Here is a 23,115-nt window from a genome sequence, read left to right as displayed (position 1 = left end):
CTTTCACACCGTCCTGATTGAATTAGCTGGCGAGGCCCGGGCCCTAATTGAATTCCAGGGCCCCGCGTCGCCGCTCAGCCAAAAAGAGTGTGTTCCCTATGGGAAAGGTTACATCGAGGGGACAGACTGGCTGTTGTACTAAACACGTCCTACCTACGTTATGGATGCTGTCCTTAGGCCCATCACAAGGTTAGCTTCTCCTCACATGTGACCACTACAGAGACTTTTGGCAAAGAGTAAATCATTCATATTTGCGTGCTGTCCCTATTATAGCTGGCTGTTTTTCCTAATCTAGTTTGGATTTGATCTGCTCCATCGCGGGACCATAAGTATGGCACAAAACAGTCCTCTCTCTTTATGGTCTATCCTTATTAAGGGATAACATCTGATATCTAGTTCCCAGTAATTAATCCAAATTGTTTATACAGGAGACAGAAACAGTAGACAGAAAGCAGGAAAGCAGGAAAGCCGTGCATAAGTATATGTCATATACGGACATATTCAATCAATCCCTATACCAGTCTGCTGTTCCCACATGCTTCAAGAGGGCCACCATTGTTCCTGTTCCCAAGAAAGCTAAGGTAACTGAGCTAAACGACTACCGCCCCGTAGCACTCACTTCCGTCATCATGAAGTGCTTTGAGAGACTAGTCAAGGACCATATCACCTCCACCCTACCTGACACCCTAGACCCACTCCAATTTGCTTACCGCCCAAATAGGTCCACAGACGATGCAATCTCAACCACACTGCACACTGCCCTAACCCACCTGGACAAGAGGAATACCTATGTGAGAATGCTGTTCATCGACTACAGCTCGGCATTCAACACCATAGTACCCTCCAAGCTCGTCATCAAGCTCGAGACCCTGGGTCTCGACCCCGCCCTGTGCAACTGGGTACTGGACTTCCTGACGGGCCGCCCCCAGGTGGTGAGGGTAGGCAACAACATCTCCTCCCCGCTGATCCTCAACACGGGGCCCCACAAGGGTGCGTTCTGAGCCCTCTCCTGTACTCCCTGTTCACCCACGACTGCGTGGCCACGCACGCCTCCAACTCAATCATCAAGTTTGCGGACGACACAACAGTGGTAGGCTTGATTACCAACAACGACGAGACGGCCTACAGGGAGGAGGTGAGGGCCCTCGGAGTGTGGTGTCAGGAAAATAACCTCACACTCAACGTCAACAAAACTAAGGAGATGATTGTGGACTTCAGGAAACAGCAGAGGGAACACCCCCTATCCACATCGATGGAACAGTAGTGGAGAGGGTAGCAAGTTTTAAGTTCCTCGGCATACACATCACAGACAAACTGAATTGGTCCACTCACACTGACAGCGTCGTGAAGAAGGCGCAGCAGCGCCTTCAACCTCAGGAGGCTGAAGAAATTCGGCTTGTCACCAAAAGCACTCACAAACTTCTACAGATGCACAATCGAGAGCATCCTGGCGGGCTGTATCACCGCCTGGTACGGCAACTGCTCCGCCTCAACCGTAAGGCTCTCCAGAGGGTAGTGAGGTCTGCACAACGCATCACCGGGGCAAACTACCTGCCCTCCAGGACACCTACACCACCCGATGTTACAGGAAGGCCATAAAGATCATCAAGGACATCAACCACCCGAACCACTGCCTGTTCACCCCGCTATCATCCAGAAGGCGAGGTCAGTACAGGTGCATCAAAGCTGGGACTGAGAGACTGAAAAACAGCTTCTATCTCAAGGCTATCAGACTGTTAAACAGCCACCATTGAGTGGCTGCTGCCAACACACTGTCATTGACACTGACCCAACTCCAGCCACTTTAATAATGGGAATTGATGGGAAATGATGTAAATATATCACTAGCCACTTTAAACAATGCTACCTTATATAATGTTACTTACCCTACATTATTCATCTCATATGCATACGTATATACTGTACTCTACATCATCGACTGCATCCTTATGTAATACATGTATCACTAGCCACTTTAACTATGCCACTTTGTTTACTTTGTCTACATACTCATCTCATATGTATATACTGTACTCGATACCATCTACTGTATGCTGCTCTGTACCATCACTCACTCATATATCCTTATGTACATATTCTTTATCCCCTTACACTGTGTATAAGACAGTAGTTTTAGAATTGTTAGTTAGATTACTTGTTGGTTATCACTGCATTGTCGGAACTAGAAGCACAAGCATTTCGCTACACTCGCATTAACATCTGCTAACCATGTGTATGTGACAAATAAAATTCGATTTGATTTGATTTGATTTGAAGCCCGTTTCTCCCTACAGTGGTCCTCTCAGTGGCAATTGGAAATACCCTGTGACTCTGGCCATTTTCACTGCTTTCAGCACTTTTTTCTGCTGTGCTAACAAACCTTCACACCTCCAATTCTTTTTCTCTCCAACCTTTTCTCTTTCACACATCCCTGATTCACACACAGAAGCACAAACACACATGTAATGAACACTCACACACGCATGTACGCACGTAGACACGCGCGAGCATTGGACACACACATACATACACACACACCTTGCCCCTCTTTCTCTCCCTTGTCTCTTTTTAATGCTGCTTTCATTAAATGCAGCAGTTTTAGGGGCTGGTTGTGGAGCAGCTGAATAGGAGGAATGGGGAAACAGGAGAGGGGGTGGGGGGTGGTCACCGTCACTGCTGCAGTCCTCCGGCCTGCTGGACAAAGGACCTCTCTGTCGGGCGGGGTTTCTGGGGGATGGGAGACAGGGTGGAGGGAGGTGTGGAACAGGTCATGGGTTTTTCTCAATAGACCTGCTCTGGTTGGATTAGTGGCTGTTTCAGCCAGATGATTCCCGGCCATGGTGAAGCACTGCACAGCTCAGACGGCCATGATGGAAATAGAAAATACCCAGCCTTTGTTCTGTTCCTCCTGGCTGTCTGGGCTCATAGTTCTGCTGCTGGGCTGCCTGCATGTATTTGTGTGCGTCTGTGCGTGCGTGTTTGTGTGTAAGCTAACTGAGCTGGAGAAGCCAGATGTACCAGCAGCTCAGAATGCTTCCAGTAGAGTGGCTGGCTTCATAATCAGCATTGTCACTGAAAACAATGGAGGCCCACCTCACACACAAATACAGACTAGGGTGGATACAGTGTCTTTTCCTTTCCTCTGACATAAATCTGCCTGACTGGCTAAAACTTACAGGAACCTTTTGAAACAACTAGCAAATTACCTGCTGTAAAACCTGGCTGGCTCCCTGGCACGGAGGACTCACTTCTCACAATACATTTTTTTTTACAGTGGGCCTACAGTACTTCCAATTAAATTCTTTATGTCAGGATGTGTTATTAGAAGTCATAAACACAGACAGAATGGGTTGGCCTCTATCCAGTCACTGTGTTGCCTCTGCGCTGGAGAACAGCAGTCATTGAGATGTGACAGCCAAGCCTTTCCTTTTCTGACGTGTGCCTGGAACCACTTTGAGGTGATCTGGAGCCTTTGACATGGCTGCCACTAAATTAAATCCGAAGTGTTTATAAATTCCATTAGAATGTTTCTGTCTGCCTTTTCTTCTTGACTTAATGTGGTGTTTCATCACTTCTGTCAAAATCCATGGGTTCTAAGAGCTGAGAAAAAAAATGCTTATTTATCTAATGATATTAATAGACATACAGTAGAGTTTGCGAAGCTGTCATCAAGGCAAAGGGTGGCTGCTTTGAACAATCTAAAATGTGAAATATATTTTGATTTCTTTAACACTTTTTTGGTTACTACAAGATTCCATATGTGTCATAGTTTTGATGTCTTCAGTATTATACTACAATGTAGAAAATAGTAAAACATTAAGTAAAAACCCCTGAATGAGTAGGTGTGTCCAAACGTTTGACTGGTACTGTATTTAAAAAGAATACAAGAGAGAAGGGAATATAAAACTCCAGCAATGAATATTTCCCTCATATTACTTCCCCTTGCCAGAGGGATGTCTGAAGTTGGAAGCTACAACCAAAGAAGACTTTCGCCCTTACATGTCGACTGAGGGATTCGAAGGAGATTGTGATCAAACAGCTCAACAGTACCAATCTGAGCAAGGAGGGAATCAAAGTGCTGATCTGCTTTTTAATCAGAGCTCTGTACTCTTCCGCAGGCTACATCTGACACCAAGCAGCTCATCAGCCCTCCAACACAGCCTCTTGAAAGACTTGTGGAATTCCCCCCCCCCCCACCCACCCCAAAAATAAAGGCCCTGGCGGCAGGGCCGGCTCCAGGCATAAGCAATCGCTTAGGGGGCCCCTGACCCAGAAAAAGGAACTCAGTCAGGTTCTCAACTGTTGAGTGTTAAAATAGTAGAATACTCAAGGTGTAAGTAAAAACTGTGTTTATGCATCAGCAGTTTTTATTTTGTTTTCTCTTGTCACTGGCAGTCACTCAATAGCCATAACAATTTTTTGATTGGCAAGTTAGTCCAGGCAGTTATCTAAACATGGCCAAATACCGACCAGGAATGCAGGGCATGTGCCCAGGGGCCCTGACCTCCAAGGGGCCCCCATTGATTTTGTCAGTCACTCTCACTCAGATACTGTACCATAGTCATGGCAAAATGTGTCAAATTGCAGGAAAACAGCTTTCATACTACAAAAATGTATCTTTATCCCATGGCAAAATGTGTCAAATTGCAGGAAAACAGCTTTCATACTACAAAAATGTATCTTTATCCCATGGCAAAATGTGTAGAATTGCAGGGAAACAGCTTTCATACTACAAAAATGTATCTTTATCCCATGGCAAAATGTGTAGAATTGCAGGGAAACAGCTTTCATACTACAAAAATGTATCTTTATCCCATGGCAAAATGTGTAGAATTGCAGGGAATTACATTTTAAACAGCAAAACTGTTTGTTATAAAAATACTGAATGTTCTCTCCTCCCTATGGCTAGATGTGTAGATGATTTCTTTTGAAATATCTGCCCCATAGAAAATTAAGGAGAATTACATGACATTTGTTATAAAATTGCACACAAATAAATCCTCCCATGGCAAAATGACCCGTCAAGTGCCACTAAAACATTTTGCCGGCTTGGTGAAAGGACCCCCTACCAAATCTTTCTTAGGGCCTCCAAAAGGCTAGAGTCGTCCCTGCCTGGCGGTGACAGGCTGAGCCCACATCTAAAACAGCCTGGTCTGTATGTCTGTCTGGCCATATCTGGATACCAAACAATAGAGCTCGTTTTTGACACTGTGCCCCCTTCCCAACTCTCTCTTCCATATAAAACATACTTGGCCTAAACTCCTTAACACACTCATTCATTCAATCCTAAGCACTGCCTACTGCCTTCTGTCTTTCTCTTCTTCTCTCCTCTGCTCCACCCCTTCTCCTTTCCCTCTCACTGGCCCTTTCTGCTATTTCCTTTGGTATCGTGCTCCTCTGACCTCTTCACTGCCTTAGACTTCACTGTGTCCTTTAGTCCCAGTCCCAATCCACAGAGCTGGGGCCTCATTCTGTGACTCTGGTGACTGGCAGTGTGAATGTGCCGGCCTCATGTTTCACTCTGTACCGGGCCACTTTCCTTCATCAATCACGTGAGAAAAAAAACATGTCAAGACTAATATTTATTTAAGAGCTCGATCAGATTTTCTCAGTATTTATATCCAATACCGTTTCCTGCGGCTGACGTTTATGACTACGATCTCGTCCATGTCAAGAGCCTCTCACTGAATATTTATTTTTGCTTTAGCTATCCACAAGATGCATCAGCTTCACGGAACATTGTCTTCTCTCTGTGTGTGTATGTGTGTGTGAGACAGTTTTTTGGGACAGGGTTAAAAACGTGCAATAGTGTGTTTAGCCGTTTTGAAGGGAGGATGATGATTGAGATGTGTTCTACAGAGAGTTTGTGGGGAGTTGGGATTGGAAAAGAGCAGTAATCTTGTTCCAGCATGGTGTTCCAGCATGGTGCTCCAGCATGGTGCTCCTGCATGGTGTTCCAGCATGGTGTTCCAGCATTGTGTTCCAGCATGGTGCTCCAGCATGGTGTTCCAGCCTGGTGCTCCAGCATGGTGTTCCAGCATGGTGTTCCAGCATGGTGCTCCAGCATGGTGCTCCAGCATGGTGACTGGGAACTGGGATCTGTCTTCCTAGTATAAACAGTGGGATTGAATCCAGATTTATTCTGCCTTGTGATTTGACCTTCTCCCAATAAAGCACATATTTTAACCCAGCTGTAGTTGCCAGCTCAGACCAGAGATGAATAGGGATATGATTGTTTTATTTTGACTAGATATGGAACATAGTGAGAGTTTGTGAGATTATGGAAAGTAGTGTGAATTTGTGAGATGGGATATGATGCAGAGTATTCAACAGAATAAGGATCCCTCCAGATAGTTTTTGTTGTTGTTGCTCTGTGGGTTCCTGACCGATTCCAATGTTGCATAATGTATTCAGTGGTGTAGATTTATTTTTGTAGGTGCCGGAGGGCAAAACAAAGAGTAAATGACGTTACAGTCAGTGTGTACTGACTGATGTAGTCTATTGAATAATATTGGGCTATTTTATTGCTCAAATGCATCCTCCAAATGCAAAATCTGCTTATGCCTAGAAATGTTCCTCTTTTTAATACCCTCAAACAACGAAATATGCCATCATCACTGCCAATCGTCAATGATAATTCTCCACGTTTTATGGGTGAAAGCTGCATCTGCATGCCAACCATTTGATCTCAGTTTCATGGGAATAGCCTATGCATCTATAGTAGATGTTCTTAAATTATGTTACTATTGTTTTGTGAACACATTTTAGAAGATGGTGTTAACAAGCTATATACTACCTTCACATTGGTGCAGCTAAACTTCATTCAATGACAACAGAGATCGTTCTCTGGTAGCATTGGTATATGGACATTCAGAACACTGTGGAGGTCATTCATAAGTGTGGCACCTCCTGTGTGTCAATTTGTCATGTGTTGCTTTAGCCCGTTGCTTTAGCTCGTCCCCACACCACTCTATCTCATCCTCTTCCGGATGGAGAGAGAGAGGTGGGTGGTGATTATCTCAAGCTGAACCAACCTCATCTGGTTTGGCCCCAGTACAAAAACAGCTCTTGACATGGTGCTCGAGCAGGTGCTGCTGTGCATTCTGGGAAGGGTTCCACGGTGCGTGTGCATTTGCGTGCATGGCAGGGCAGGTGGATCTGAGGTAAAGATAATTCAGAAATAGTGAGTTTCACTGTAAATGGTAGTGCTTCACTGTTTTTTGAACGTGCACGAACACACACACACAGTTTCGATGCAGTGGTGTGTGATCATCGTCATCCCTATCCATGGCTGTATATTTCCCTCCCACTCAGGACTTTAAAGACTGCACTTAACAGGAAGTAGACTACTCCAGAAGATCTCAGGCAACTAGCGTGCTGTCAGCAAGCTGAATGATGAAAGAAAAACACAGTTGTCATCCCCACATGCCTCCTTACATGAGATTCTTTTGCATTGTGGCGGCTGGAAGGCATATCTCGTAAAGTGAGATGCAGACAAACAGGGATTAAAACCAACCAAACATGAAATGTGTAAATGGTCATATGTTCATATCTCATCTCTCTCTCTTGTTATTTTTCCAGCTTGTCCATCGGCCTTCTTCAAGCCTATACAGGGTGATGCATCCTGCATGCAGTGTCCAATCAACAGCCGTACCACCAACGAAGGAGCCACTAACTGTGTGTGCCGCAACGGTTACTATCGCACCGACTCAGATCCCATCCAGATGCCCTGCACAAGTACGTACTGTCAACTAAATGCACACACAGAAACACATACATGCACACGCACGCTCGCACACTCACACTCTTTTAATTTCACACCCTGAGGAACTGACAGGAATCAGAAATCAAAGGATACCACAGACCCTCTGAACACAAACAGTCCGGTCAGAGAGGAGTCCCTCACATACACCCAGCACTGACATGCCCATAGAGCCCATGCCAACAGGTCTGGCCCAACACACAGGCCACCCTCCCCTCCTCACATCACAGAGCCCTGCTGCCCCCAGCCAAAGCAGAGGTTACTGGGCCAGGCCATGCAGCATTGTAGGGGAACAGACGGAGAGAATAGACTGGGCCAATATTCCTCTTGTCATGCCAATGAAGCCATTTGAATTGGAATTTGTGGTTGACGGAGGGTCTAAGAAAAGAGAAAGAAAGAGTGAGGGAAATACAGAAACAGAGAGAGCGAGAGAGAGAGAGAGAGAGAGAATATGCAGTATATACAGTGTGCTAAGAAAAGAGTAAGGGGGAGAGATGAGAGACAGGGGGAAGAGAAGTAGTGAGCGAGAGGGAAGAGAAGAGAGACAGCTCCTTTCACCACCCTGGCAGTTTAAAAAAAAATCTTCCCTCCTCTGTGAAAGGGAGAGGGAGAGAAAGATTTGAGCGCTTCCAACAAAGGAGATTTGCATAAGCCCGGCTCTGGGAGCAGAGCAGCTGAATGAGAAAGCAGCGTCACATCGCTGGTATTAAACACAGCGGGCCTGGGCTGATTAAAGAAGGGAAACGGGCCCATTCGAGTGGCCCGCGAGCTAACTGGGGCCATTAGCTGCCCATCCCAACCCTCCCCGGGAAGGAGATGATGTTTACGAGGCTGTTTCACATGATAGAGAGACACAGACAGACAGAGAGTCTCGATGGGCACTGCTCCAGGCCTGGAAGTCTCTTAATGGGAGCCAATTAAAAGGGCGGTTAAATAAGTGATCAATTCAGGTTTAGGAGTTTGTGGGCGGGGGGAATTTCCTTGTTTATCTCATTAGCCCTGGAGAGAGCATCCTCCCTAATTAGCTGCACATGCCCGTAAAAGATAAACAGTACTCATTGTGCATTTGTTTGGGCTCTCAGTCAAATGTGATGCCATGGGGAATGTTACTTTCAACCAGTGATGCCTCTATAAGAGGTGGCTGTGTTTGAGGAACAGTCACTTTCTCTGTCTTGCAGTACGTCTACTTGGTGCTCTGCTGTACATAACTAACGGATTGAAACAGACATGTGGCATAATGGACATCAAAAGTCACCTCATGTTGAAGATCAGTGTGTTTAAATGGGCATCCTATTAAATTGAGCATACCAGGCAAAGACCTCAAAGAGACTGTACTGTATTTGTAGGCGTGTGGGTTTTTGAGTAGAGTGGGTTTTTGAGTAGAGTGATACTGGCTCTGGTATTCTCACCCCCCAGAATTCCAAGGACACAGGAAACATAATACCCCTGCCAACATCTAAATGAAATGTCATGAAGTAGTGCTTTTGAACTGACTGGAGTAGATTGAGTCCCTACCATTTCTCCACATTTTTTTTTGTCTTTCACCTCAAGTCTGTAGGAAAACCATAGTCTACATAGTCTACACTTCTGTCAATGCTTCTCACATTCCACACAGAAACCAACTAAGATGTTGACTGTATGTTGTCTGTGTTTCTCCAGCGGTGCCGTCTGCTCCTCAGAATGTTCTGTCCATCGTGAATGAGACGTCTCTGATGCTGGAGTGGCAGCATCCTAGGGAGTCAGGTGGTCGTGAAGACGTGGTCTTCAACATCATCTGTAAGAGCTGTGGAGGGGGCCGAGGAGGCTGCACGCGCTGTGGCGACAACGTCCAGTTTGTACCCCGCCAGCTGGGTCTGACTGAGCCCCGGGTCTACATCAGTGACCTGCTGGCCCACACACAGTACACCTTCGAGGTGCAGGCCGTCAACGGTGTCTCTGACCAGAGCCCCTACTCACCACAGTACTCCTCCGTCAACATCACAACCAACCAGGCTGGTGTGTAGACCCTTCCTTATGCTCTCTCTGTCTCTCTCTGTCTCTCAATTAAATTACATTCAAATGGCTTCATTGGCTGGGGAAACATATGTTTAAATTGCCAAAGCAAATGGAATAGACAATAAACAAAAGGGAAATAAACAATCAGTAAACATTATACTCAATGTTCTCTCTTAGCTATGCACGTGCGCAGGCGAGCAGTAGTCGTGAGACTGCCGCGCAGCTCCCCCGGGACTGCTGCGCGGAACAAATACTGTATCAGCCCATAGAGAGAAGCACGAGATTGAACTTCACTTGGGATGGGCAGGTTTTGCCTGTTAGTTAACACTATCAACGTTTCCCTTTACTGTGGCAATTGTGATCAAATCAACGCAATATTAGCCACTTTCAATGCCAGATACCGAAACAAAACAAACTATGCAAGATATTTTGTTGTAGGCAGAACGCATCAGAGTAGGATTCTATTGCATTGACACACACTACTCTACACAGACAGGAGCGGCATCACCAATCAGAGCTGCAGTAGGCCTATATACAAATAGACCATGTGTCACGCCCTAACCTTAGAGATCCTTTTTATTCTTTATTTTGGTTAAGTCAGGGTGTGACTAGGGTGGGTAGTCTAGTTTTTTCATTTCTATGTTGGCCTGTTATGGTTCCCAATCAGAGGCAGCTGTCTATCGTTGTCTCTGATTGGGGATCATATTTAGGCAGCCATTTCCCACTGGGTTTTTGTGGGATCTTGTTTTTGTGTAGTGTCTGTGAGCACTCCATTACTTCACATTTAGTTTGTTTCTGTATTGTTTTGGTGAGTTTCAATAATTAAACATGTGGAACTCTACGCACGCTGCGCCTTGGTCTATTTATTCTAACAACGATCGTGGCACCATGGCCATATGGATCTGTGCCATTTACTTGGAACTGGACTGTGTTTATAGCTGTGGTTTTGAGTAGATGCACTTGTTCTGAGATCAAAGCAAGAGCTGCATGTAGCCACGTGGGCACATTTTGTTAATATCCTTTGCTAGTTATTGAGTTATTATCCCAGTTATAGATCATTTGTAGTCAGCAATAGGGGAGTGAATGCTTCCTACAAGAGCATAAAACATGTACATTCCTAGACATCTTTGAAATCGAGTCAGGTAAAGACGTTTTTTTAATGTCTTAAAGGGGCAGTGTTGAATAAGAGAGACATGCTTGAATAGTAGCCAATAGGCAGAGGGTAGCATCATTTGTCTGATTCACTGTAATAATGGTATGGGAATAATAATGCATGTTATTTTGTAAAGTGGTTTCTTGCATCAACCCCATTTCCAGTCACCTCCTTGTCTGAAGGAAAAGTGGTTAATGTTCAGCCCTGCATGTTTTTTTCAAAAGTCTCATGGAATGTAGACCTACATTTAACACCACATATTGGCTGCTACTGTAGGCTGAATGATGGAACAGATATGTCCATATTAAAATGTTATGAGATGCATTTTCTCCATTGTTGTTGATGGTAGGCCACTCTGGTAGGCCTACATTATGATCAAATAGCCACAGTAGCCTACTTGGCCACTGTTAAAACTGTAACTCAGAGCGGGTACAGCCTCAGTGATCACAGTAAACGCTTGCTGAAAGTTGCACAGATTTTCACAATGTTCAAGTTTGCGCTCAGCGGACCTGAAATTTTCTCAGTGCAGAGAAAAATTTGAGGGAACATTGATTACAGTCACAAAAGTAAAAAAATATTATAGACATTTCAAATGTTATATTATTGGCTATGTACAGTGTTGTAACAATGTACAAATAGTTGAAGTATGAAAGGGAAAATAAATAAACAGATAAATATTGGTGGTATTTGTAATGTTTGTGCTCCAGTGGTTGCCCTTTTCTCATGGCAATGGGCCACAAATCTTGCTGCTGTGATTGCACACTGCGGTATTTAACATAACAGATATGGGAGTTTTATCAATGTTTGATTTGTTTTCACATTCTTTGCGAGTCTGTGTGAGCTGTAGGAAATATGTGTCTCTAATGTGGTCATACGTTTGGCAGGAGGTTAGTAAGTGTAGCTCAGTTTCCACCTCAATTTGTGGGCAGTGGGCACATAGCCTGTCTTCTCTCTGTCTGTCTCTGTCTCTCTCTCTCTCTCACACACACACACACACACACACACACACACACACACACACAATGATGCAGTCTAACTTTTCTCTAGTGTGGAGTCAGTATGCAGATCTTTTCTAAATGGAAGTGAGAGGACTGTTGATGATGTCTCAGGCAGGGTTTGATGGCCTGTTGGTCCTCAGAGTGTGAGCTCATCAGGGCTCTCAGACAGAGTAGCTGAGTGAGCACTACTTTCCCTCCCCTGACTGCTGCTCAGTGATTATAGTCGTAACATCTCAGGCCCTCACTTTATCCACCCACTCAGTTCTAATCTTACTTTGAAGCTTATAAATTCTTTGGTAATATGCCTTGAATTCACTGTGATCCCCATTCCCTCTATGAGTTACATTATAACTGCACCCAAAACAGTAATGGGACCATTAGTAAGAGACCACTGTCTTTCCAGTGAATAATAACATTTAATCAAAAACAGGTCTGTGTGATTGGCCTACCTTTTTCATCTTTGGGATCTTGGAGAACATGCTCCAATCACTGGCTGTCTCCTGTAACTATGGTAGCTGTGCATGTTTTCCACTGTGTGCTTTGTGGTTGCAGATGACTGCACCTCCATTATTTCATCCAAGCAGCAGCATTGATTTGCTCTTTAATTGTCTGTATGAGACGCATCATTTGGTGTGCCAGGCTGTGCACTGATGACTGGGGATACGAGCTACAGGCTTTATCTACGCTATGGCTTTGTGTCCTGTTGGCAGTATGCGTAAGTGCCTGTCATCTCTCATCATCTGACTGGACTGAGGGGAGCCTTCTATGGCTGGGCTCTCCAAAGCCCTATGTTACTGTGTATTATTAAAGTGGACATATTGGCCGTGTTCAACTATACAACTTCCTCCTCCTTTACCTCCTCCTTTACTTCTTAAGCTGATGTGACTCCCTATGTTTCAAGCGAGGGAGTTGGCACAGCCAGAAGAGGACTGGCCACCCCTCATAGCCTGGTTCCTCTCTAGGTTTCTTCCTAGTTTTCGGCCTTTCTAAGGAGTTTTTCCTAGCCAACGTGCTTCAACACCTGCATTGCTTGCTGTTGGGGTTTTAGGCTGGGTTTCTGTACAGCACTTTGAGATATCAGCTGATGTACGAAGGGCTATATAAATACGTTTGATTTGATTTGAGATGCAAGGAAGATCTAAGGTATTAAAGAGGCAGAAACAGTTATGCATTTTGCGGAATACAGTATATGTATTATTAATCAAATGGCCACCCGGACTATTTATACTGCTGCTACTCACTTTTTATTAATCTATGCATAGTCACTTCAGCCCTACCTACATGTACAAATTACGTCGACTGACCTATACCCCCTGTATATAGCCTCGTCATTGTTATTTTCTTGTGCTACTTTTTATTTGTATTTTTTTACGTTTGTTAATTTGGTAAATATTTTCTTAACTTCTTGCGTCGAGCCATCCCGAATCCGGTATCGTGACTACAGCCTCAAGCTCATTACCATAACGCAACGTTAACTATTCATGAAAATCGCAAATGAAATGAAATTAATCTATTTGCTCTCAAGCTTAGCCTTTTGTTAACAACACTGTCATCTCAGATTTTCAAAATATGCTTCTCAACCATTGCAAAACAAGCATTTGTGTAACAGTATTGATAGCTAACGTAGCATTTAGCGTAGCATTTAGCGTTAGCATTCAGCAGGCAACATTTTCACAAAAAACAGAAAAGCATTCAAATAAAATCATTTACCTTTGAAGAACTTCGGATGTTTTCAATGAGGAGACTCTCAGATAGCAAATGTTCAGTTTTTCCTGAAAGATTATTTGTTTAGGACAAATCGCTCCGTTTTCTGCGTCACGTTTAGCTACGAAAAAAAACCTGTATCCAGGATTGTGTAAATCTATCCGCAAGCTCATTAGCATAACACAACGTTAACTATTCATGAAAATCGCAAATAAAATGAAATTAATCTATTTGCTCTCAAGCTTACCCTTTTGTTAACAACACTGTCATCTCAGATTTTCAAAATATGCTTTTGAACCATAGCTAAACAAGCATTTGTGTAACAGTATTGATAGCCTAGCATAGGATTATGCCTCTCTTTCAGCATGCAACATTTTCACAAAAACCAGAAAAGAATTCAAATAAAATCATTTACCTTTGAAGAACTTCAGATGTTTTCAATGAGGAGACTCTCAGTTAGATAGCAAATGTTCCGTTTTTACAAAAAATATTATTTCTGTCGACTAATCGCTCCGTTTTGTTCATCACGTTTGGGTAAGAAAAAAAAAAGAAAAAAATATTAAGTCATTAAAACGCGAACTTTTTTCCAAATTAACTCCATAATATCGACAGAAACATGGCAAACCGATGTTTAGAATCAATCCTCAAGGTGTTTTTCACATATCTATCGACGATAAAATCCATCGTGACAGTTGACTTTCTCTTCTGAAGAAATGGAACGCGCATGGACCTACAGATTACGCAATAATTTCGACACAGGACACCGGGTGGGACACCAGGTAAATGTAGTCTCTTATGGTCAATCTTCCAATGATATGCCTACAAACACGTCACAATGCTGCAGATACCTTGGGGAAACGACAGAAATGGCAGGCTCATTCCTGGCGCATTCACAGCCATATAAGGAGACATTGGAACACAGCGCCTTCAGAATCTGGGGCATTTCCTGTATGAAACTTCATCTTGGTTTCGCCTATAGCATTAGTTCTGGGGCACTCACAGATAATATCTTTGCAGTTTTGGAAACGTCAGAGTTTTGTCTTTCCAAGGCTGTCAATTCCATGCATAGTCGAGCATCTTTTCGTGACAAAATATTGCGCTTAAAACGGGAACGTCTTTTTATCCAATAATGACATAGCGCCCCCATAGGTTGAAGAGGTTAACTCTTTCTTGAATTGCACTGTTGGTTAAGGGCTTGTAAGTAAGCATTTCATGGTAAGGTCTACTACACCTGTTGTATTCGGCGCATGTGACAAATAAAGTTGGATTTGATTTAATTTGATATGTGCCTCTTACAGCACATTTTTGACACATTTGAAAACAGTATACAATACTATGCCGCCTCCTTTAGAGTCAGTCAATTAATACTTATTGAAAGCATCTCTCAGATGAATTAATATAACTGGCTAATTTAATGTTTGTATTGAAAGAACCACCTCTTTTTGATAGTGTGATCGTGAGTGGTTGTTGTGTGTGTTAATGAGGGACCTCAGAGTTCAGTAAAGCCTTTTAATGAGGCCCCTGCCTCAACTCTCCCTCACTGGGCCACATTAAGTCTGCCGCCCCTGCCCCAGCCTTCTCTACTACCCCTCCTGAACCCACCTTCCCCTGCCGTGGGGTCTTGGCGGAAATTGGGGGGCCCTGCGCCGTATCCACTGAAGTGGCCGTCACTTTGGATTACAGCGCCAGGGCTACCGTTAGAGAGAGTTGTGAAAGAGACTGAACTCTGGCTCAATCCCCCTCTTCCTGCCCTGTGACCAGCCGGGCTCCTGCCTGGGATAGAGAGGCAGAGTGCTGTGTGATTCCACAGTGGGCTGGGGTCAATGGGACCAGGGGCCTGTAATTGCATCTGGTTTGGGAGGCTTGGAGGTTACATAAACATCATGTCACCCCTAATTAACAGAGCTGCCGTCGTACCTCCCCCTTATGTTACGGAGAGAGAGAGAAAGTGTGTGTGTGTGTGTGTGTGTTTTTGTTAATCAGACACGTTTGGACCTAAAGCTGTACCAAGAATTTAGCTGCATCCGCAATAATATCTGCTAAACTCTGTATGCAACCAATAAACATTGATTTGATTTGATTTTCAGGGGGGCGGGTGTTCCTTGAAAGAAACAAATAAAAAAGTAAATTGGATGTGACTTGTGTGAGTGTTTTCCTCTCATGTGAATGGCTCCCGTCCTCAGCTGTTGGGACTTGTTGACGAGGGGAAAATTAACAAGGTGTGAGGAGACGAAGGTAAAAGTTCTCATTCACCACCCCCAATCAGCACATAACTACAGCTATAAACAATGATGAGGGAGAGAGACAGAGAGAGAGAGACATAAAGAAACAGAAGGGGGTAGGTAGAGTGAAGCAAGGGGGAGGGCGATAGAGGTCATTTGATGTGACCCTGAGGCAGCATGTCTGTGGCAGAGAAGGGGCGGCAGAACAGAGTGGGGAGTGTGTTTTGTGAGACACAAAGGTTTGATGATGACTTGACAAGCCCTCAGATGAGCAGTGATGCCTCAGCCTACCAACATACACAGAATACTTTCTGCAACCCTCTGGTAATACTATTAGATCTGGAATGTTAATACAGGAGTTGCTTGCCTCGGTTATATTGCTTTAGTGATTTATCTGCTGTGTGGCATGGGAGCAGCCTTAACAAGGACTTATTGAGCAAAAACACTATGTTTTATTGAGGCTGTCTCCTCTGGGGCTGGAATGACACCCCTGGGCTGTGGGAAAGCCCAGAAAACACCCACACACATGTATAGGGGACAAACGGCTAAAGACAAAGCTAGCCTTTACCTTCCATTCATAATGATATATTTTGTATTTATTTTTATTTCACCTTTATTAAACCAGGTAAGCTAGTTGAGAACAAATTCTAATTTATTCTTGCGACCTGGTCAAGATAAAGCAAAGCAGTGCGACACAAACAACAACACAGAGTTACACATGGAATAAACAAGCTTACAGTCAACAACACAATAGAAAAAAAGAAAGTCTATATACCGTGTGTGCAAATGGAATGAGGAGGTAAGGCAATAAATAGGCCATGGTAGCAAAGTAACTACAATTTAGCAGATTCACACTGGAGTAATAGATGAGCAGATGTGCAAGTAGAGATACTGGTGTGCAAAAGAGCAGAAAAGTAAATAAAAACAATATGGGGATGAGGTAGGTAGGTTGGGTGGGCTATTTACAGATAGACTATGTACAGCTGCAGCAATCGGTTAGCTGCTCAGATAGCTGATGTTTAAAGTTAGTGAGGGAAATATAAGTCTCCAGCTTCAGCGATTTTTGCAATTCATTCCAGTCACTGGCAGCAGAGAACTGGAAGGAAAGGCGACTAAAGGGGGTTTTGGCTTTGGGTTGACCAGTGAGATATACCTGCTGGAGCGTGTGCAACGGGTGGGTGTTGTTATCGTGACCAGTGAGCTGAGATAAGGCGGAGCTTTACCTAGCATAGACTTATAGATGACCTGGAGCCAGTGGGTCTGGCAACCAATATGTAGCGAGGGCCAGAGCATTCAGGTCGCAGTGGTGGGTGGTATAAGGTGATTTGGTAACAAAATGGATGGCACTGTGATCGACTGCATCCAGTTTGCTGAGCAGAGTATTGGAAGTGTAGATGACATCGCTTAAGTCCAGGATCTGTAAGAAAATCCGTTTTACTAGGGTAAGTATGGCGGCGCGAGCGAAGGAGGCTTTGTTGCGAAATAGAAAGCCGATTCAAGATTTTATTTTGGATTGGAGATGTTAATATGAGTCTGGAAGGAGAGTTTACAGTCTAGCCAGACACCTATGTATTTATAGTTGTCCACATATTCTAGGTCAGAACCGTTCAGAGTAGTGATGCTAGTCGGGCGGGCGGGTGCGGGCACGAATGGTGGAAAGGCATGCATTTGGTTTTACAAGCGTTTTAAGAGCAGTTGGAGGCCACGGAAGGAGTGTTGTATGACATTGAAGCTCGTTTGGAGGTTTGTTAACACAGTGTCCAAAGAAGGGCCAGATGTATACAGAATGGTGTCATCTGCGTAGAGGTGGATCAGGGAATCACCCGCAGCAAGAGCGACATCGTTGAAATATACAGAAAAAAGAGTCGGCCTGATAATTGAACATTGTGGTACAAATTAAGGTTAATCACTCATCACACACACATACAGTACCCAATCTCTCTCTCACTCGCTGTCTCTCTCTTTCTGTTAGCCCACATTCATCATTTAGGGGATAAAATGGTTGCTAAAACCATACCATTCCCCTCTGATTGTTTAATCAGACCCATCCCCGACAGCTCACTGGCAGCATGTAATTTTGTCCTGAGCTCTAAAAGACAGAGCGACTGCTGGTCTAAGTTCACTTCACTACCCTGGTCCGACATATACACATGCACGCGCAAGCACAAACAATCACACACACTCTGAAGGGCTGTTTGATTGAACGACAAACACAGACAAGCCCAACACCAGAGCTGTCAATGAGTGACCGATATGAGAGGAATTACTGTTATCACTGTGTCAGTCATGTCTGACGGGAAAGTCTTTGACACTACTCAAAAAGATATATTTGGGGTGACTCACAAAAAAAGATGATGAGCACATAGAATGTCGTGTCCCATTTTGTGTTGTCTTACAGGCTGTGAATCACGTTTATTGTAGGTGCAGGGGTAGTCATATTTCAGCTCAATAGTGATTATCCTGGCTATCAGGAGTTACAGTGCGGTAGCAGCAACAATATTCACCCCTCCCTCAATCAAAACCATTAGCATTCTGCGTGGAACTACCATGGAGCCCTGCAGTCGACGACGAAGACCTCCATATACCCATCTATGCTTCTGACTATGTTCTGTACAGTGTCTAGCTCTATTAAATTGTAGAGGACGTATTTGTTTAGGCGTTTCATTAGCCCAAGGTGAGCCAGGGAAGCTGCTGCTAATATGGGGAGGAAGGGGAGACTGAATTGGTTTCTTATCAAGTGAACAGCTCATTGTGGGACTGAATCCCATTACTCAGCTCAGGGGTGGCTGCTGTAATCTGGTGCACCACTATCATACAACTGGGGAAGATGTACCACTTCATTATCCCCCAAATTGCCAGGCCGGACTGTAACCAGTCCTCTAGAGACGAACTGTAACCAGGCCACTAGCTTCCCTGGCTCGCCTTGGGCTAATGAAACGCCAAAACAAATACGTCCTCTACAATTTAATAGAACTAGACACTGTACAGAACATAGTCAGAAGCATAGATGGGTATATGGAGGTCTTCGTCATCGACTGCAGGGCTCCATGGAAGTTCCACGCAGAATGCAACATTTTTTGATTGGGGGAGGGGTGAATATTGTTGCTGCTACCGCACTTTAACTATTGATAACCTGGACCATTTCCCTGTTTGACCGCTCGGTTTTACGGGTATTTTGACACATCTACTGTGAGGATTTCATACACTTGATTCTTCGAAGGTCCATTCCTCGCCATTAATAATTGATGCTTGGCCTTTATATTCATGCCTTCTAAACACCAGCTTTGAATAAAGGGAGGGTGTTTTCCACTCCTCTGCTGTTGGTGCTGTAGTGCTGCTGACGTGTCCAGCATACCGTACACTGGTTCGAGAGAGGCAGAGAGATACTTCCAGGCCAGCCAGTGTAGGATGCAGGACGTGTGACAGTGACAGAAGTTGTCAGGAAGGGCACATATGGAAGGTGCCAGTGTGGGTCAGGCGGCCAGACAGACAGGAGGCTTCTGTAGACACCTGGAGCACAGCCCAGCCCTGACAGAGTGGCACAGCTCTATACACCGGGGCTCCAGCCAGCACTGCAAGCACATACTATGGCTACTACTTGAGACCAACTAGTGGAAGGAGAGATAGCAGAGATTGTGTGATTGTGATTTGCATATGGTGTTAGGTATGCAGACTGCGGAGCTAGCTGACTGTAGGGTTAGATGACTTTAGATGAACTACGCATTCAATATGCATTTAATTACTTCATGCCCTTGCTAAAATAATTAGAGCATAAACTGGCAGCTTAAAGCTTGATGAACTGAAAACTCGCTTGTGTAGCTTTACTGCGTTGGAAATTCCAGGTTCATGTTGCAATGCTTTATACAAAGCTACATATTTTATTCAAACAAAATGAGAAATGTAGGACTGTGTTTTGGCAAAACAAAAATAGAAAAGCAAAAGTCATATACTTCATACTGGGGTGACAGGTAGCCTAGTGGTTAGAGCTTTGGGCCAGTAACCAAAAGGTTGCTAAATCAAATCCCAAATCCCCTGATCAAGGCAGTTAACCCACTGTTCCTAGACTGTCATTGTAAATTAGAATTTGTTCTTAAGTGACTTGCCTAAATAAATAAATACAGGGGCCATTCTACTGGGTACGTGCAGTTGGTTTTATCATAGATCTAATTTTACCGAATATCTTAAGAAGAAAGAATTAAGAACTCGGCAATAGACATTGCATGAGGACAAAGTTGTGTAAGAAGATCAGGCCCTTTTGGGCCAGTGGACTTTAAAGGGTTGTTTAGTAAGACTGTGTGGCTGGAATTACTTGTTGTAGGCCACATTAGCTCTGACTGATGCTGAAATGCGCAAATAAATTGTGCTAATGCAGTCATTTATACACTGTTGTTATTGCCCCCAAAGCATAGGTAACGACCTTTTTAACATCTTTGTTAGGAATTTGTTCATATGACAGGTTAGAATAATTGACTCCAAAAGAGATCGTGCACAACGAGATTTTCTTTCTGATTTTGAAGTGCTCAGATTTTTCACAGTTTAAAAATATATAAGTAATGTGTCTTGTGAGTTAAAGTGGGCATTTCTATTTATGAATGAAGACAACCACGGTGTGGTGTAAATTAAATGTCATGCCAATAGCAAATTATATATCGGTAATACAAATTATAGTGTTTGGGTAAATACCCCTCTTCAAGCAAGTGTATTGTGCTAAAGGGATATGCTGTTTTTCAGCACAAAGTGTGCTCATAAATGATCAGGCTCATTCTGTTATTGCATGTATTTCTCCAGTTCTGTTTATGTTTTTCTGTTTGAGAGGAAAGTGGGAAACAGTAAGAAGGTGGTTGTATTACCTCTCCTTCCCTCCTCCATGCCTCTCTCCTCTCCACCTCTGGTCTCAGTCCTCTCCTGGTTGTTGAAATATCAGAGAGAAAGATGCTCTCAGAAATATTTATGTATTACATTTCTGGCTGATATTTTTGGAATTGCTTTATTTTCTATTTCTGGAGCCATGTAATAAGAATGACTGCTTTTATGTGCCGGAACAGACGAGGAATGAAGTGTCTTCTCAAAGCAAATGTACAACTGAGAGATGGGATGTGGGTATATAGTAAACACACTGACTCATACACACACACACATTCACATACACACACACACTTCACACAACGAGGGGCAGGTCTGTGTCAACTCAGACACACCACAGGCACACCACTTTAAAAGATGTTGACATGCAATTATCTGTTATGTTTACAGAAGCGTGATAACTATAATGAAAAGTGTAGAAAATCCAATATTGACATAATGAATCACACTGCAACAAAACAAAGTCTCTGTTGTTTAATTTAAACTTAAATATTTTTCTTGGATTCTGAACGACTAACACAATCTCAAACTCAATTTGTGCAAATATGTACAAAAAGTATTTCAGCAGATTTCGTGCATTTTTATGTTTTCGTGGAGCTTAATTTGTGTGAAAAGGCCATTTTATGAGCCGCTACGTAGGAAAATGCACACATTTTTGTGCAACTTCATTCAGAGGAAAATACATTTTGTTGGGGGGGAAACTTCGGAACAATCTTTTGAAAGTTATTAGACCAATGCACGATGTTCAATGGTGTTCTACACTGCCTTTTTTTGTGTCACACATTTATTTATACATAAAAAAAAATAAATACAACAATATTGTTAATCAACCAGGTTGTCACCAAAATAATTACATAATAGTAGCCTTACGTAGTTTTTTTTATGCCAACACTGTTTTCTGTGCTTGTTGTCACTTAATGCTTTGGAATATTGGTGCACTAATAGTCAGAATGGCCCTTTTTTGTGTAGGCAAAAGTAGATCTACACGATTTTCTTCATATGGCATTTCATATTTCGTGGAGCCTACATTTCACCATTTCTTTCATAATGTATTTTATACAAGGCTGTGTCAAATTTGAAGAAGGTTGCCAGATTGGGGCAAAAAGACCGATTCTAATTTTTGTGGTTATCACTGAAGGTATTTGATTGGGGAATTTTTATTTTGTGAAATTATAATACACTCCATAATACAGACACACACACACAATCCCTTACACACATACACACACACTCACTTTGTTTGAACTCATGTTATAGCCAACTCTTGACTTTTGTATCAATTCTTTTTAATTAAATATTTTTTATCTAATTGTCATGTGTTCATTATCTTTAACTGGTCAAGTGTTTGTAGTTTGTATGTTTTAGTAATGATTAACATGGTAAAATAGTCATAAATCTCTGCTTGATTTAGCTTTTGGTGTATTTGGTATTTTTATACATATTCTGTATTTCCACTGAAAAAAGCAATAATTAATCAACACACTACTGTAAATAAATTGACACTACCTGCTATAAAACAGAAGTTGCTCTCTGTAAATAAATGGTGAGAAATACTCAGTCTGGAGCCATTCGGCTATGGGTTTCACAGCCCTATAATAATGATCCCTCATTTTTTGGATCACCTTAGAAAATAAAGGGTTTATTTACAACCTCTGGGGTATAACATGTTGGGCAAAGTGGTACTGGAGAGTCTGACGTAAAACCCCTAACTTGAGTTCAGTCTTCACCATTGAGAATCGAGAGGGGCCTAGCTTCGTCCTTCATGACTGGGAAAGGGCTCGATTGTAGGCCGTAGAAAATCCTACATCAGTCAATCAGTCAAATTTAATTATAAAGCCCTTCTTACATCAGCTGATGGCACAAAGTGCTGTACAGAAACCCAGCCTAAAACCTCAGACAGCAAGCAATGCAGGTGTAGAAGCACGGTGGCTAGGAAAAACTCCCTAGAAAGGCCAGAACCTAGGAAGAAACATAGAGAGGAACTAGGCTATGAGGGGTGGCCAGTCCTCTTCTGGCTGTGCCGGGTGGAGATTATAACAGAACATGGCCAAGGTGTTCAAATGTTCATAGATGACCAGCAGGGTCAAATAATAATAATCACAGTGGTTGTAGAGGGTGCAACAGGTCAGCACCTCAGGAGTAGATGTCAGCCTGGACAGGAAGATCACGTCAGTGATTCAACCCACTCAAGTGACCATCCCTCCTAGGGACAGCATGGAAGTGGACCAGTAAGCCAGTGACTCAGCCCCCGTAATAGGGTTTGAGGCATAGAATCCCAGTGGAGAGAGGGGAACAGGACAGGCAGAGACAGCAAGGGCGGTTCGTTGCTCCAGTGCCTTTCCGTTCACCTTCACATTCCTGGGTCAGACTACACTGAATCATAGGACCTACTGAAGACTTAAAGGTCGAGACCGAGTC

At 43.4% G+C, this 23,115-nt stretch overlaps 1 protein-coding gene across 2 annotated transcripts in view; it reads left to right on the top strand.

The window, feature by feature from the left end:
• LOC115143271 (ephrin type-B receptor 2-like) overlaps positions 1 to 23,115 on the top strand; it is a 156,523-nt gene that overhangs the window by 107,541 nt on the left and 25,867 nt on the right. For both annotated transcript variants that reach the window (XM_029683491.2, XM_029683490.2), the window contains exons 4-5: positions 7,582 to 7,737; positions 9,422 to 9,757. In XM_029683491.2, coding sequence (XP_029539351.2) covers positions 7,582 to 7,737; positions 9,422 to 9,757 — 492 coding nt within the window. The remainder of the gene's footprint in view (positions 1 to 7,581; positions 7,738 to 9,421; positions 9,758 to 23,115) is intronic.

This window comes from Oncorhynchus nerka, linkage group LG15, assembly GCF_034236695.1.
Source record: "Oncorhynchus nerka isolate Pitt River linkage group LG15, Oner_Uvic_2.0, whole genome shotgun sequence".
NCBI classification, from domain to species: domain Eukaryota; kingdom Metazoa; phylum Chordata; class Actinopteri; order Salmoniformes; family Salmonidae; genus Oncorhynchus; species Oncorhynchus nerka.
Note: the sequence above shows the minus strand (reverse complement) of the source record. Positions and strands in the feature narration are given on the sequence as shown.